The sequence below is a fragment of the Argiope bruennichi genome, chromosome 1, assembly GCF_947563725.1.
Source record: "Argiope bruennichi chromosome 1, qqArgBrue1.1, whole genome shotgun sequence".
Lineage (NCBI taxonomy): Eukaryota > Metazoa > Arthropoda > Arachnida > Araneae > Araneidae > Argiope > Argiope bruennichi.
The window spans coordinates 146980367-146997913 of NC_079151.1; the positions used below are offsets into that span (position 1 = coordinate 146980367).

Sequence of the window (17547 nt, forward strand, 5' to 3'; positions counted from 1 at the left end):
TTATTATTATAATCTGAAATATATTTTTTTTTAATTTTAAAAATTACCCTGACAAAATTAAAAGCCTGACCTCGCGGTCAATAGTAAACTACGATCATGGCTCTTCGCTATTAAACCACAACGACAAACTTATTAAGGCATACTAAAAATTTATTATTTCGAAATTGGCTGCTATTGCGTTTTTATATCTCAATGAAGAATATTCTAAACACCAAATACTAAATTTCATTCCAAATTCAATTTCCCAACCCTTGCCCTCCCCTTGTAAGATATTTTTGAAATTATGTAACAATTTGAAATTATAGAAACAATTCCATGAGCACTTAATTTCCTTACATGCATTATGAGACCACAAGCAAGTTATTGGTTCAGTTTAAGTTTAATCATATTAAGCTCAAATTTTAAGCGAGTTGATACAAACCGAAAGAATTAGCAGAATTATAAATGCAGAAAAGAACAAGTGGAACAGGTTCTAAAATAGTATAATATACAAAATTTTAATAAAAAAAAGTCTTTTCTGCTGGGGTCATTACAATCCAGATTAAAAGATTTTTTTTTCCAATTTTTGGATTTAATATAGTCCCGAGAACCAATTGAAATCCGAAATGCTAGTATTGAATAAAAAGAAATTTTTATTCAAAATGGTATTTAGCATTTTCGTTGTTTTAAATTTTAATGCAACTAGCTAGTGGTGATTGGTTGCTAGTTTATAAATGTGCTATAATAAATTTAATATGAAAATAAAAAATGGTCTAGAATTATGAAATAACATTATTCGAACAATTTTGTTGTCTTTTTGTTTCCATAATTAACTGTTTCATCACTATATTAATTATTGAAGAGAGAGGGGCTTTTGATTAGCCTTGTTGCAGATAAAATATGCATTATCCACCTGTATTTTGAGGTAATCAAAATTTCAAAAATATGTAATGCATATACAGTATGCGCTAAAATATAAAGTACTGAAACTCGCGCATTCCATTGTCGACGAGGCATAGTTCCAACTACACGTGTTCGCAGTAGTGAAAAGGAAGTTGTATTGCGCAGTTGTTGTTGGAAATGGGTCTGTCGACAGAGGAAAAAGTATTTATAGTTGAGCATTATTTCCGCTCAAACGGAAGCGGCCGTGAAGGTGGGCCGAGTTTGAAAAAAGTGGCGGAACAATTCCAAGAGAAGTTTAATAAGACGGCACCAAGTAGCCCAGTTATGCTGCGAATGCTACGAAATTTCGCCGTTCTGGGTAGTGTACTGTGTCAACGGAAGGGGAATGTTAACGGAGAGTGTGTTCAACTGTGAAGATCCACCAAGAACTGTGCCTGCATTACATGAGAAAATCATCTCTTTTTGCAGGAGTCTGCACCAAACTTTGCTTCAGGATATGTTTGAGAAATCTGCGTGAACGATACGAACACTGTCTACAGCGAACCGGTGCACACTTTGAACACTTACATTACGCATACCGTGATAAATCAACAAGCTAATTATGTTGTATATATATATGTTAATTTCTTTTAAGGAAAAATAAACTCACAGATGACAATAATCTCATTTTGTTCACCTTTTCATTTCAATACTGTATATTGTGGCGCATACTGTATTTTTATGAACTAATTCTATAGCTGCTTTTGGCTACTCATTACTTGATTTATATTTAATGCAATTCTTTCTTTTCGCCATTAAATCGTTCTTTAAGCGAGTGTAACATTCTTTAATAGCTTTGTAAGTCACCTCTGAAAGCTTTTCATTCTCAGAAATTTTCTTTTAGATAAATGGCCTTTACGAAATTGGCACAGTAAGATTTATATTTGGAATTTGTAAATAAGGAAAACGTTATCTTGCTTGAAAATAAAGCATCCATTTGAGATATTTTCCGTACATCTGAAGACAAATAAAAAAAATCTTTCAACTTTGTACTTCAGAAGCTTGATTGAGGAGTAAAGATTTTCCTTTATGGGTTGAGAAACCGTTTTCACAAACTGACAGTCAGGCAGACGCTTAGTTCTGACCAAGAGAGGTCTGCAACATGAGGATTCATTAAAATATCGAGATGATTTTTTTTTGGCAATTACAGTACTTTCCATCTATAAACTAACCTTAATGCCATCAAACTTTTTTCTCATAAAATAAAATTCCATTTAAATCTTAAGCATAAAATTAGTTAGCCTGTGTTGGTTTAAGTGGAAAGAAACTTACCATACTCTTTATCCAGGTATAGAGTAGCGAATATTTGCTTTCCAGCGAAATCGGCCTCTTTGAACTTGATGACTTGCAGGCACTCGGATCGAAGCAAGCTCCACACCCTAACCGTTTTGTCCCGATCGGCAGAAATGATGCAGTCATGTTTCTCGGCTACCAAGGCATGCGTTACGGAGTTAAAATGGCCTGTAAGGATTTCCTGGCGAATGAAAAATAATCCAGATTGATTGGCAGCTATTTAATTGTGATTACTTTTACTTTTTCATATATGGAAAGAGTAAGAGAAAGTATTGTAATTGTCAAAATATTAGAATTCGAGATTTTTACCTATCTTCGTGTTTTAGATTTCTCTGAGTTCGAAAAACACATTTTTGCAAAATGTCCGCCTGCTGTTTGCGACAATAAAAACACAAAAACGTTTTGCCCTAATGGATGAAATTTGGTCTACGATCTTTACACAGAAATTTGTAGATTTCAATCAAATTTTGTGCAAAATCGTTCAGAAGGAGGTTCTCTAACCGGTTGTTCGAATGTAAGTAAGCCCAATTAGTGGGAAACACAAAGCGAAGAAAGCTAGATGGATAATATTCAGTGCCCAGATTTAACATCTATACTATAGACACCTATCAAATTTTGAACTAAATCCTATGAAAGGTTGGCCGTCTGTCGGTCGGTACTTCAGAAATATGTAAACACGATAAATAAAAAAACGCAATGATTTAAATATATAAAAATTAATATGGGATTTTGTGACTAGTTTTGTGTCAAATTTTTGTTCAATCGGTTGAGTAAAATGCCTCTAAAACGCAAATTCGATTTTCGGATAATATTAACCGCATGCCCGGAACTAATCATCACTAATCAATTCGCCAAGAGCACTGCATATTCAGTAAAAATTCTAAATTCAGGCCAAAGGTTAATATTTGCTATCTATTTTACGCTAATGCCATGCGAGGCGTTCTCAGGGATAGCATCTTCATAGGAGAGTATGCTAGAAAGTTTTGGAGAGATCACTTCCCTTTGTTATATTATATACTAGCCGCCTTTGGCGACCAGCCGGTTCCCCAATCTTAATGTTCGTTAAAATTTTAATAATTAAATATTTTATACAATTCCTACTTTAATAGCTTCTTCAAATTTTGATAGTCATATAATTCACTCATAATATTATAAAAGCCTTCAGTCATAACGTAATATGTATCTCTCTATTTTTCTGTTAGTTCCCTTAGAATTTAAACTTTCAATTAAAGTGAAAAGGATTAATCTGCAATTAATATAATAATATTTTTTACTGAAACAAAGTATTTTTTTCTAATATGATTACTGAAAATAGTCACTGAGCGTTTAAACTTTATGGGCACTGAAGAATATCTTTCTTAATTTATGTAATATTTCAAGAATTTGTCAACATAACTTTCTCAGATTCATCATGAGCAGATCGATTAATTAACAATGTTTAATTTTAAATGTATCAAACACTAAGAAAATAAAACGAATCGCTTAAAATAATCGGTTCAAAACAGGTTAAAAAAAACTACTTAAAAAACTTAAAATAGAATGCTTATAGTAAATAGAATGCTTATAGTAAAATACTTAAAACTATAAGCATAAACAAAAAATATATAGCTAACATAAATACAATTTAATTACAAAAGCATGCAACTAACCTAAAAATAATTTAAATCAAATCCGCATCCGTTGAAAATAGTTGTCAACAATCAGAACACAATGCGCATGCGTGAATTTTCAACGCCAGTTATGGTAACGCGAGTGCGTGGATTTTTCTACGCCAATTGGGGTAGAAACTTTAGCTATGCAGATTAGAAATTTCTAATTTCCTTTATTCTATTTTATTTTAACTCAAAAGTACTTCAGAATGAATCTGAAAGATCGATTAATTAACAATGTTTAATTTTAAATGCATCAAACATTAAGAAAATAAACAGAATCGTTTGAAATAAAGTTTTTGTTGCATCTACGGTACGACGTTTTAGGGTGGCTGATATCAATTATTTCTTCATTCATATTATATTTCCAAAATAAACTGACAATGAGCCAAAAAAATATGGAGTTGCCGCTTATCTCAAAGATGACATAGGATACGAGAAAGAAATCGATTACAAAGTAATGAAGCATCAATGTTTTAATTTTCTCCACACATCAGGAGTGAGTGTAATAAATGATCGAAACAAAACAATCTTTGGTATTATTTGTTGCTGTATTTAAAAGTCAAAACTTGATGCGTTAAATAATGTGTATCAACTAATGTGATGTGCTAATAACTTGCTGTATTTAAAAATCAATATAGAAAGATTTCAGCGTCGGACCAGCACTGTTCAGTAATTCAAATACATTTATTTCACGATGGATCAGGTGCTTCTTTCATGAAAGAGTGATGTCTTTTATTCTTTGAAGAAGATAATTCTCAAATAATGTAGGATGTTTTGAATGGAATTTAATGAAATATTACAAAATTGAATTCCTGTTTGCATAAATTACGGTAAATCTAAATACATTGTGCCTTAGAGGGGATGTTAAAATTCCCCGAAAGATAATCGAAACAATTTTCATAGAATAGGTATCTCATATGCAGATATTCTTTTAAAAAATTCTTAACCCACTTTTAGAAATTTCTAACTTACAAAACAACCTTTTACTAACTGAAAATAACGATTCCATTTTTAATAATTTATGTGACATGAAAATTATTTTCTACGTCTTTCCAAAAATGCAAAGACATTTCTACCATTACAACTTCAACTTATTAGCAAAAGAAAAAAGAAACCTTAAAGATGCTAGAAATGACGCGCAGCACGTGCAACTTGTAATAGATGCTGTGAACAAATAGAAAACTTTCCTCCCAGTATTCAGCGTGCCCAAACAGCACAGTCAGGTAAAGTTTACTGCTCGCGCATGCTAGGATAGAGGTTTAGTCCTAACTCCCCCACTTCTTTTTTTCTAGAATGAATTCAACATATTTTATCTTCTACATTTTCCTCCTTTTCTCGTATTTTTTTTCTCCCATTGCATGGATCTCTCCAAATTATTTATAGCTGTATCCATTTCCTAAATTACGGTTGAAGACCCCGGCAGGAGGTCAATGTACCGCAATAACCTCTTTTCACTCCGCTGCACCCATAATTTAACGTGAAAAGACACTTTGAGTGTAAAATGCTAAGATTTAAATGTATAAAACGCTCATTTGATTTCCCATGATTTACAAAACCATGATGTCCCTTATGGAATGATGGCTTTTCAAAACACATATTTGGAAATTCTTAGAACGAATTGTATGCTCATCTGTACCGCTCAGTACCTTTGCAGATACTAAGAAAAATGACTCATTGTACCACTTTATCACACAACAGTTAGAAATCATATCACCCTTCCTTAAGGATATGATATGGGTGAACGAGGCAGGGTTTACATTTCCTGATATGTACAGTATGATTGCTATAATTGGAAGATAGCACATTTAAAATGTGTGTTCAAAGTTCGATATAGCAGGCCGATTAATGTTTGTTGTAGAATATTCAATAACAACCAGAATTTTTTTTTTCATAATCAGTTTCAAACCAAATGAATTTTGTAGCTATAAAAAGAGTAAATGATCCCGATAATAGATAAGTGCACCATTCTTTCGTGCTGCGTGACGGCACAGCTTGAATATATAGCGACTATATAAACATGCATTTTGTGCTCTGTTCATTAATATGTACAAGATGTTATTTGATGCTACATGAATGAAGCTCTATGTAATTTATTTTTTCCGGTTTCTTATATTGTTTTCGACATAAATGGTAACTCGTATTTTACTGTCAGATGGCATTGTAAGCAATTATATCGTATGGCACATTGCGACTTTCATATTCCTGCACTCCACTTTTACGGCTATAGTTGTCCGTTAAAAGAAAGAACTCAGAACTTTAATGTCCACACTGTACACAGTATTTTTCAAAGACTTTTATAAATACTCAAAAAATAAATGCTTTCAAAAATTGATGTCGAACTTTGTAGCACAATCAGAAAAGGAACAAAAGTAAATTGTGATAAAATAAATAACTCACGTTGCATGAAGTTTTTTCTGAAGGATTCCATACTTTCACTGAATTATCTATGCAGCCAGTAACCAAACAGTTGAGTTTTTCACAGAAGTCGAAACAAGTGATTCCACCTTCCGAAGTGAAACACGAACTTTCGTTGCGATCGAGATGGTGAATCATCATTGCTCTTTCGGTATGCACGGAACACGACACAATGACTCCTAAACTAGAAATGTATTTGGCCTGCGAATAGGAATACCAGATATATTTTTTTAACAGTTACATTACTTTATTTGCTTCTTAACAAGAAGAAAACATACATGATATAAATTTCTAGTTTTTAAGCTTTCATTACATAAAGAAGTCAATGGACTTGACATCACATTCACTTGGCAAACAGCTGCGCTTGTCTTAATGTGCTCTGTAAACCCATATTCCTTTTCTTTTCGCTAAATGAGTAATGGATTATAAACTAAAGTTTAATGAGGTGTTACTTATATTGCACTCACGGCTATTTATTCTGTAAATGAAATGCAGCGTCTAAAACTGAATAGACAATTTATTTTGTTGCAGCGTTTATAACATTACCACATGTAGAGTAACATAATTTTATTTGATAATTACGCATGCTCTCGCCAGATGATAGTGAACTGCTCTGCCGATGTAACCTCCAAAATATGCTTTGAGCTCTTAATGCACCATGATATGCTGTTCAAAAGATTGGCATTCTAATGAAGGTTTAAGATAGATATTTTCAATTTTTCTTTACTCGCATATCTCTTATTTATGCTTTTGATCTTTGTGTAATTGATCTCCTATAATTCAATCCATAACTATCCTCAACCATCCTTCCGCACTAAAAATTATTTTATTTATAAAATTAAAAAGGCTGTAAACAATTATATTATGTAATACATAGTGACTTTCTATTCTTGTACATTTCTTTTATGACTATAGCTGTCAGCGTTCTGACGATAAAAATAAGGTCAGCTTAAGGATCATACGATTTGAAGTAACTTAATAATAGTTGAGATTTATTTTTCACTTTACATTTTATTCAACTTTTATAACAACACTCGTCGCCTTTGATGACCACGTGGTTCGCCAGAATTAATGATCACTAAAATATTCAATGAAATATTTTATGTAACTTGGTCTTAATAGCTTCCTTAGCAAAATATTTTTTTTAACTTCAAATTTTGATATTGTCATATAACTCGTACTATTACACAAAGTTTTACACCGTTTTGTTCATTGTACTATGCATTCCCCTTATTTTCTCACATCTTCCCTAAAGTTTGTACTTCAATTTGATAAAAAGTGATTAAACTTCAGTCGATACAAATACTTTCAGCATTGAAATGAGACGTTTACATTTTGAAATAAATCAGTTTTTTTTATTGGTATCCTACAAATCTCTTTTATTTCCGTATTGCATACTAATGTTTCTAATTGCTTAAACAATATTTAAGTTAATAACATTATTTAATTGCACTTCCGGTGTAGATAGATCGAAAAATTCATAGAATACATCTTTGAGAATATCTGATATGAATATAGGCAGCGGAGGAAACTTAACAGAAGATGGAAACTTATGGTACAAATTCATCGCGGATATTGCTCTATCTATATGAATGTCATAAAACGTACGATTATTAATCAAATTAGTAAGGCTTTTTTGGAAGAAAACTTCTAAAACAATACGCATAGATGGCAATTCGTTATATATATATATATATATATAATTGATGTTAATACTCTTTAAAATTATGCTTTCAGTTTATAAAGAAGAAGAAGAAAAATTATACGCCAATCAAAAAATATGGTATTTTTTGTAAGTTAAAAGTGTGAAATCACCACAATTCAATAAAAGCAATCTATGCTAAGTAAATCTATGTTAAAAAATATCTATGTTAAATAGCAATCTAAAATAGCAATCTATGTTAAAAAAAATCGGTAATATTTTCTTTCCTAGATTTTTTTCGTTACCTCAGGAATATGGTGCAATTGGGGTCATATCGCTTCCCATTAACTTATCTTCTCCGATATTTGGCAGCAATCTCAACTTGGTTTCAAAACACGAACGAAGTTTCATGAATTAAGTTTGGTCCGTTTTTGACTCAGGCTGACATCAATTACCTGCTTACATATACAAAGATGGGCAAACAGATGTAATCAAATGAAATGTGTTTTTGTTTGTTTGTTTGTTTGTTTTGGAGTCGGAGTATTCTAAAATATGAATAATCTAATAAAAATATTGAAATATAATTTGTTTGACGATTAAAATATTTACTTTTTGCATACATCATTCACGTGAAAATTAATAAGAACAATGAATGAATATTGGGAGAAGAGAAGATAGTAAATAACTTGCTTTTGTAACGTTAGTAAAATGAGATTTTGCTGTAGATTCTAATTGAAGTCCTGTTATCCGTCCCTTTCGTATATCTTCAAAGGTAATTTTTTGAGGACCGAGATGGGAGGCCCTTCTTTTCAATCTCGTAAAAAAAGGAGCAAATGTGTTTATAATGTATACACAGCCCGAGAAATCACCGCAAGTAATCTTTTCAGAATTGTAGCAATCCATATGTACAACAACTGCAGGCAGCCACAAAATCGAGAATTTATGTTCAAATCTGTAAAAAGAAATATTAGAAAATAATTTGATTAATCAATAATACCAATATTATCAATATATGTAGTATTCTCAGAGTAGTTTGTAGATAAATTTTTTTCTATTCTTCCAATTTTACCGGAGTAATCTAATTGGTTGACAAAGAGATTATTCTAAACAAGGAAATCGGATATTTCTTCACTTCTTAATGACTTTTTTTTCTTAAGGAAGCGAGGTATTTATCTAAAGTGGTCTTGATACACAATGGGAAATGAAATGGTAATATTAAAGTATCCCGTTAAGACCACTCAAAATTTACAAAGAGAGACTTCTCACTTGGCGTACATAGAAAATGCCCTAACTGTATTTCTATGATTCGTAGTTTTCGAAAAGCATGCATGACAAAAATGAAAGGTCATATCTGCGGTACGGAAAAAAACTTTACTAGAAATGTGAATATCGGTAACTGCATATGCTAACAGATGACGGTATTAAAGATGTCCACTGCGATATCGAGGAATGCATGTGCATACAATGAATAATTTCAAGTTATCGTTTAAATTGTATTTAAAGGTATGTACCATGTAAATGTCAGTGTTCCTTTTATGTTGATAATGAATTCCGTTAAGAAATGTGGCAACGTATACTTTATCTTCGGTCATTGCAATTGCAATCCCTTACGAAATGCTAGGGAGTATGTACATCGCTATTCATCCAATCATCCTCCCGATGTCAAAATTAACAGCAGGTTGGACGATAGACTTTGGAACAATGGAAACACTGACTCGATATACAATTCCCTCGATGTTGGTGGAAAAATGCATGGCTGGTTTATGTCATCATAGGAAGATGTAATATTTCAACGAATGGAAAAAAGTTGAGTGCCACGCACACTAACCAAGGAACTGAATTTGGTTAGTAAAAATTCACCCCAGAATAATTGGTTAAATTATTATGGGTCCAAGGTCTATACACATTTCGCTATACAACCTGCAAGGTCTAAATCAAAATTATTTTTAAGGCTCATTAAACTTTATGGATGCTTTTTGCAACATAAAGCCGTTAATGCTTTCATTGCACATATATTGTCAATTGATGAAGCCTATCTCACATTTGATGGGGGTTTTAACAATCACAACAGCCATAAATAATGAAAGTTCAATCCTCATGCAGCCCACCTTCAGTGACATGAAGCCCGCTAATCATAAATCTGCGTACCACATACTACAAATAATTGGGTCATATCTGTTTCCTTAATAGCGCAAGCGATATTCATACTTCGTATACTGCCATGATGTATTAACCTATTTCCTGGATGACATATCCTTAAAGATAAAACATGGCCCATCATATCAGTATGATGGAACTCTGGCTCATTTCAGCTCTCCAGTACGCGATTGGATGGATATGGAATATCAAGGTCAGGAATGGAATTTCAGGAATGGATGTTGGAGGGAGGGCTTTATGGTCACTAAGGTCACCTAATCTAATACCTTTGGATTTCTTTTTATGGAGTCACCTGAAGGAATTTGTATTTCAAGATTTAGTTACTGAAAAATGTGTCTTAATTGCTCGTCTTCTTGTAACATGTACGTTGCTGCAACATTTGCGGTGACGACTGGAGTAGGCATGCCTTGATATGTGCCGTGAACATTTGAGCATCTTCCCATGAATATTTAATATCCTTGCATAACATATGCAAACACTAATATTCCTGCTTTCAATTATTTTTTTTTTCTTCCTTTAGATGTGACTTTCCTCATATCATGAAAGATACGAGAAAATACTTTTGATAATGATGCGAATATCTATTTTCTTCTCGTGTCTCTCTTGAAAACTATGAGTCGTAAAAGTACAGTTTCTTGAGCAAATTATATGTATTCCAAGCGAGGAATTTTTCTGCGCACTGTTTTAACGTCTTAATTAGATACCCTGTATATGTGAATTCGGTTTTAAATACATTAAGGAACCTAAAAACGGAAGAAATAGTTCATTAATGAATAATTCATTAGATATGAATTACATTTACTGTATATATAGATTTATAAATTATATCTTTCTAAAGATCGTATCAATTTTCTGTCTTCTTCACACTTTTTTTTTTTTTTTTTTTTGCAGAATGCGGCACTTCTCGACCAAAACAAAAAAGTTCTGGCGACTTTTTTTCAGAATGAAGTAACTTTATTCTATGTAGTTAATTAAAATCCAACAAATTTTCTGATGAAATTCTGAAGGAGCGAAATTCGATAACTAACAGTCATGCGGTACATTAATCTATATTTACTTACATTAAAGTCATAAATATCGTAAATAGGAGTTAGGAAAAAAATTTTAAGGGAGTTTGATCGCAACCTAGATTTTAGAGGCGGCATGCTAAGATATTCAATTTCAACAACCGCCAGGACTCGGGAAGTTTCTTTCAGTCCCTGACCAAGTGTGTACTAGTATTAAGTAAACTATTGACAAAATCTTCAACCCTAAAGTAAATAGCAGAAATCATGAGGGATCAAGACGTGTAGAAAATATTTTGAAACATATTTAATATAAAAGTTAACTTTTTACTTCAAGAAATCTATGCAGAATTTATTATATATTGATAAAAATCTACATAGATTTCTTCTATAAATTTTGTTCACAGAAAAATAAATACTAAGCAAATATTTGGGTAGCTTCCTGGTAAGAGTTTTGAGAATTCAGTTAACAGAAATTCACTGTTCTGCAACTAAAGAAAGCAATGCGTTGTCTGGTTAGATGAATCATTGTTTTAGCTGTATTATTCTGATGTGTTCTCCGTTACTCCAATGGATATGCAGTATTTGTGAATAGCAGAAACCTCATAGAGGACAGGCTAGATTCCGCAATACAGATCATTTGCAACGTAATTAATAGAAACGTGAGAAGTTTTAAATGTTTCTATGGATTTCCCTATGTTCATTCATTTGTTGTTGTTGTTGTTTATAATGGTTTTTGTCTAGACAGGCGCGATGACTTTAAGAAGCCAATGGTGGTTTAAGCGAAGGGTACGTCTCTTGTTTTTTCAGTAGTGCCCTCTAGGCCAAGAGAACGACTTAGCTACACACACGTCACAACCCTTTTTACGGGGCGGACTTCATTCCTACATTTCATTCACTCATCCACAGATCGTCATTTAGATCTGAATCAGAGTACGATCACCCCTGCTCCAGTACCCGCAGTGGAAGAAGTGTTCAATAATGAACACTTCTGGATGTAAATCCGGCGTTATTATTTTAGAGTTATCACAATATCACTTTGAAAATGGTTTAAGAAAATTTTAATACTCAAAAATAGCTAAGATTGATAGAATTTCAAAGCACCTTCAATGATTTCTCATTTTAGATCCTACTGTATAGACAGATCGCGATACTTTCCATTTGGGATTAAAATTGCGTATTGCGCTAATTAAAACTTTTGTAGGTTTTCTACCAATTACTATACGCATTTGTAACTCTTGCATGTAAAATGTTTTCAGAATAGAAATTAATCTTTTATTTGCCATTCAAATGAATTGACATAAGTTGAAAAATGTGAAGGCATTAAAAAAAATCTAATTAATTCAATTACAAATCACTCGAGTGTTTAAAATTATTCTTATTTTATAAAACGTTATTTGTAAATGTCTGATTGTATATGAGATATTTCGTTAATAACTTGTGCAATCTCACTTGTAAGTGCTGACATTGAAAAAACGAATGTCAGCGGCAGTTGTCGCTACAGCCACCATTTTGTATTTAGGTAAACATGCTAGTCCAGTCGCCATTGCAGTCATTTTATCTGAAATTATAAAATTTTGCTTAGGAAAATGAAAGGACCCTGAAAAGAGGTAAAAAAAAAATGTTTTTAAAGTATAAACTTGACACATTCGTTATTCCTCTCAATCATTATTCTTGCGTTTGGAACGGTTTTTCTTGTTCTTGTTAATACTGCAACTGACTCAATGCTAAGTCAGCAGAAACAAGTAAAAAAATTTGCCATCCAAGTTATTTGCTACTTTCCTACATTTCAACTTATATTATACAAAAAAAAATGATGTAATCAAAGGCATCCATTTACTTTCGGACATATGCATTTTTCTGAATTATCTTTGAATTACAATCATGCAAAAAAAAAAAAAAAAAAATCCTTAAACAGATAGTTAATTATAAAGATTCCCCCACAAGGATCTTTATGTGGCCAACCAGAAACTGATTAAGAATAAAATGATTTCGCTTTCACTAAAAACAGATATTATGGATTTAAAGCTTTCAACAAAGGTATTATTCGTTTTTGGAAAAATAACTATACAATATAAATACATACAAGTCTTTTCATATAATACATGCATTTTCGAATTTATAAAGATCTTTCTGAAATATCCAAAATTTTTTTTTCCAGCAAGTGTTTTTTTTTTTTTTTTCCTTTATAAAAGTTTTCGGTCAAATGATATGAAACTTACATAAAATATGACAAAATTTTAATAATATTTTGAAGTAAATTCTGTGAATATTAGAGGACTTAAGCATTTTTAGTACATAATTTTTAAATGCGCCTGAGCGAAATGCAGCACATTTTTTTCCTTAAAAAATGTACAGGGCTTGATGTACAGGGCAACTTATATAAAATTTTTAATTGAATGCCATTAAAAATTATAAAGATATTGGATTTGCATCGAATTGAATTTCAATTGTTCTCTTAGAGAAACAAAAAGAGCACGGTAGTTCCGCCAATCAATATTTTTTTTTTAAATTTGAATCTTCGTAAAGATATGTTGAACTTCGTATAGATATGTTTTCAGGGAAGGAGGAGAGATTGGAAGTGAAAGTGGGAATGCCGCCCTTCCTCCCCAATTAATTCGCTACTCTGTAAACCATAATGGTCGGACTACACTGCCTAATAACTTCATAAGTTTCTCCATATGAATGAAATCATTGAAATAGCATTTGGTTCCACTGCAATCGATTGCGATTTCAATCTGAAGGAAAAAATATGTCAACTTGTATCAGAGATAATATTAGACGCAGTCAGCACAAATATCTACTACTAATAAAAGAGAATGTGTTTGTGCATATTGGTTCTCAGCAGATCAGGCCATTTGATCTAGAGCTATCGAATTCAGCATATATATACTTTGGAAGGTACTTTGTACCTAGGAACGGTTTTTAAAAAATTGTAATTAGAATTTTAATTAATTAAAAATTAAGTGAAATTTGGTGTTTTACAACGGTAACTTCCTAAAATATTAAAGCATTAAAATGATTTTAGACTATCGTAACATTTAAAAAATCATCTTTTCAAAAATGCCAGTTTTCTTCTTCTTTTAATCAATTAAAAAAAATGTTTTAAGCGCATTTTCGACGAATATTTTTTTTAAAAATGAAACTAAATACATCTTCGTCATTGCTACTAGTATTTCATCCTGAATTTTCTCCATTTTTGATGATGAAAATATGAAATTCGTCTTATTTTTCCATTAGTAGTCTTTGGCAACCAGTAGATACGCCTGATTAAGAGTTGCTAAATTTTTAATTGCATATTTTGTGGAACAATGTAGCAATGGCTACATTAATAAAATAGCTTGAAACTTTAAATTTTGAAAGCGAAATAACTTTACTACTTCTGTCTGTTCTTATATTTTGAATAAAAACCTTTAGTTTCGTCAAGAATATTTAGAAGAAATTTATAGATTTCCATTTTTCCAAATTAAAGTTCACATTTTAGGTGACATGACAGAAAATAAGGAAAATTGGGTGCAGTACATGTTGAGTTTGAAATTGCTTTGCTAAGAATGTCATCCATATCAAGCTATATAAAAATTTAACGATTTTAATAACCATTAATCCTGTTAAATTAACTGGTCTCCAAAGGCGGAAAGTATGTAAAAAGATATCTTTGTGATGTTGGCAAAGTGTTTTTTTTTTTTTTTTTTTTTTTTTTTTTTTGTATGTGATCAGCTTGACATGAATTTTGCTGAAGGGTTTTGTTACTTATTGAGCAGTTTATTCTTTGTATTGAAACTAACTCTATTATACCGTTGGCAGAAAATAAAAAATTTCTCGCTAAACGTAGCAACCATATATAGGGTGAAGGTGGACTGAAATGTTCTTTATTGCTTTAAAACTCTTAAGGCAGCGTTTCTCAACCTTTCAGTTTTCGCGGCCCAGTTTTCAATCATAATTTTCATCTCGCCACCCCCCCCGCTTACAATAAAATGTATACAACAATAATGTATATATTGCATTCTGTTTTTACATTATTTTTAACTAACTGCCAAAGAAAGTGTAAAAGCGAGCCAACATTGGCGAAATCACATCTGACATTTTGCCAAGCGGGCAGTGAACAGATGAAGCGAATGAAAGCGGGGAAAATTTAAATATTATATTTGAAATGAAAGCCAAACAGGGAGATAACGTTAAAAGAATATGGAATTAGAAAAATTCGTTAGTGAAAGTTGACCTAGATCGGGTGAGCTAAATTTAGAAACTGGGAATACATTTTTTCGTATAATAAAAGAAATAAAACAGAAGTATGACTAAACAAAAGAGAAAAAAATAAGTAATGTTTGTGGAAGAGAATCCACACGACCGATGCCGTCTCGAGTATGCGCAGATGTTTTCTCACAGGAAAAAGGAAAATGTTCGATAACGCAAGTTTCTATTCCAGTCAGTCTCATTCGAGTTAATCCTTCTATCGCTATCGAATATATCGCGAATGTGTATATTATATATGTTTTCGAGTTAATTGCAATTCACCATATTAAATATTTACGGCAGCAGATTCATGAATAAATTTTTAAGCGGAAGTAAGAGAGCATTAGACGACAGTCAAGCACACAGACGATCTTGGTTCCAAAAATAAAATCAAGAAAATATTCTCAGGAATACTTAAATTTTAGGTTTACCAGTACTGTATTAAATGGAGAAGAAAGACCCCTGTGTATCATTTGCTCAAAAATGTTGGCTGCAGGCAGCATGAAACCTAATAAACTTAAATGACATTTGGAAACGCTTCATAGTGAGTACGTCAACAAACCCAGAGAATTCTTCGAATTAAAATTAGAATCATATAAAAAGCAAAAATCATTTTTAAAAAAAATTTGTGAATTAAAAAGCTTTAATTGCATCTTACAAAGTTTCATATAAAATAGCCAGATGTAAAAAACCTCACACACACCATTGGTGAAGAGCTTATTTTGCCAGCAGCAATTGAGATTGTAGAAACTATGCTTGGAGATAATTTTTCAAAACAACTGCAGTCTGTACCTGTTTCAAATGATACTGTTACTCGTCGAATTGGTGATATAGCTGAAGATGTACAGCGTCAGCTTTTCTCGAAGTTGCATGACAAATTGTTTTCAATGATGAAGCAATTTAATTAATTGGTGAAGCAACAGATAGTAATAAAGATGCTCATTTAATTGCCTATGTTCGATTTTGTGATAATATATCAGTTGTAGAAGAACTACTTTTCTGCAAATTGATAGAAAAAACAACGGCCCTCGCATTATTTGCTATTTTAAATGATTTTATGAACGAGGCAAACATAGAATGGAAAAATTGCTTCGGAATATACACCGATGGTGCTCGTTCAATGTTCGGAAGATTCCAAGGTATACAAGCACTTGTAAAACAAAAATCACCTCAGTGCGTCTGGACACATTGCATGATCCACAGAGAAGCTTTGACTTCGAAAGAAATGATTCCCGGTCTGAATATTGTGTTAACTACGGTTGTAACCGTAGTAAATTATATAAAAATGAGACCCCTGAAATCGAGGATCTTTTTTGCACTTTATAAAGACATGGGTTCAGTACATTCAGCGTTACTATTTAATTGCGAGGCAAGATGGTTAACACCCGATAAATTTTTGGAACGTGTTTATGAATTAAGAGAAGAAATCGCCATTTTCCCAGAAGAAGAAAACAGACCGGAGGCTGAGAATTTTCGTGATAGTTTATTTGTGATGAAATTGTGCTACTTGGTCGACATATTCGAGAAATTAAATAATTTGAATTTTCCACTCCAAGAAGCAAATACGCATATGTTGTATACGAGTGATAAAGTTAATACTTTTTGTAAAAAAATGGAATTGTGGAGCAGAAATTTAAAGCAAAGAAATCCAACAATGTTTGCAAATGTGGATGATTGTACTATAACTTACAAGGCTGAAGAAGAACATGTAAAAGTGGTTTTTGTAACCACTGAAAATCATTTAGCCATGCTGGGAAAGAATTTTAAAAAGTATTTTCTTTCTGATGACAAACTGCTAGCAAGTTACGACTGAGTTAGGGATCCATTTCATAAGACTCCCGAAGGACTCTCAATTGATGAGGAAGAAAAATTCATAGACTCCACTACAAGTGGCGAAACTAAAAGACAATTTAGTAATAAATCACTATTTGAATTTTGGGCAGGAATAGAAGATGATTTTTCTGCACTAAAAACAAGGGCATTTCGCATTCTATTACCATTTTCAACATCCTACCTTTGTGAAACTGGATTTTCTGCTGTGGCTTCTTTGAAGACAAAATATAGATCTCGGCAGAACTAAGAGTGACTATTTCTAATATTAAGCTTTCCTTCGAAAAACTTCGTTATGCAAGACAGGCCCCAGGAAGTCACTAATAATTATAAAATTTGTTTTAATTTAGTATGTTTTGATTAAGTAAATTTCGATTTAGTAAGTTGTTTTACTTTAATA

General features: G+C 32.1%; 1 protein-coding gene across 1 annotated transcript in view; it reads right to left on the reverse strand.

The window, feature by feature from the left end:
- LOC129975464 (WD repeat-containing protein on Y chromosome-like) overlaps window positions 1-6419 on the reverse strand; it is a 33907-nt gene extending 27488 nt beyond the window's left edge. The window contains exons 1-2 of the mRNA XM_056088528.1: window positions 6264-6419; window positions 2194-2395 (exon numbers count right to left, since the gene is read on the reverse strand). Coding sequence (XP_055944503.1) covers window positions 2194-2395; window positions 6264-6419 — 358 coding nt within the window. The remainder of the gene's footprint in view (window positions 1-2193; window positions 2396-6263) is intronic.
- Window positions 6420-17547: the final 11128 nt, after the last annotated feature.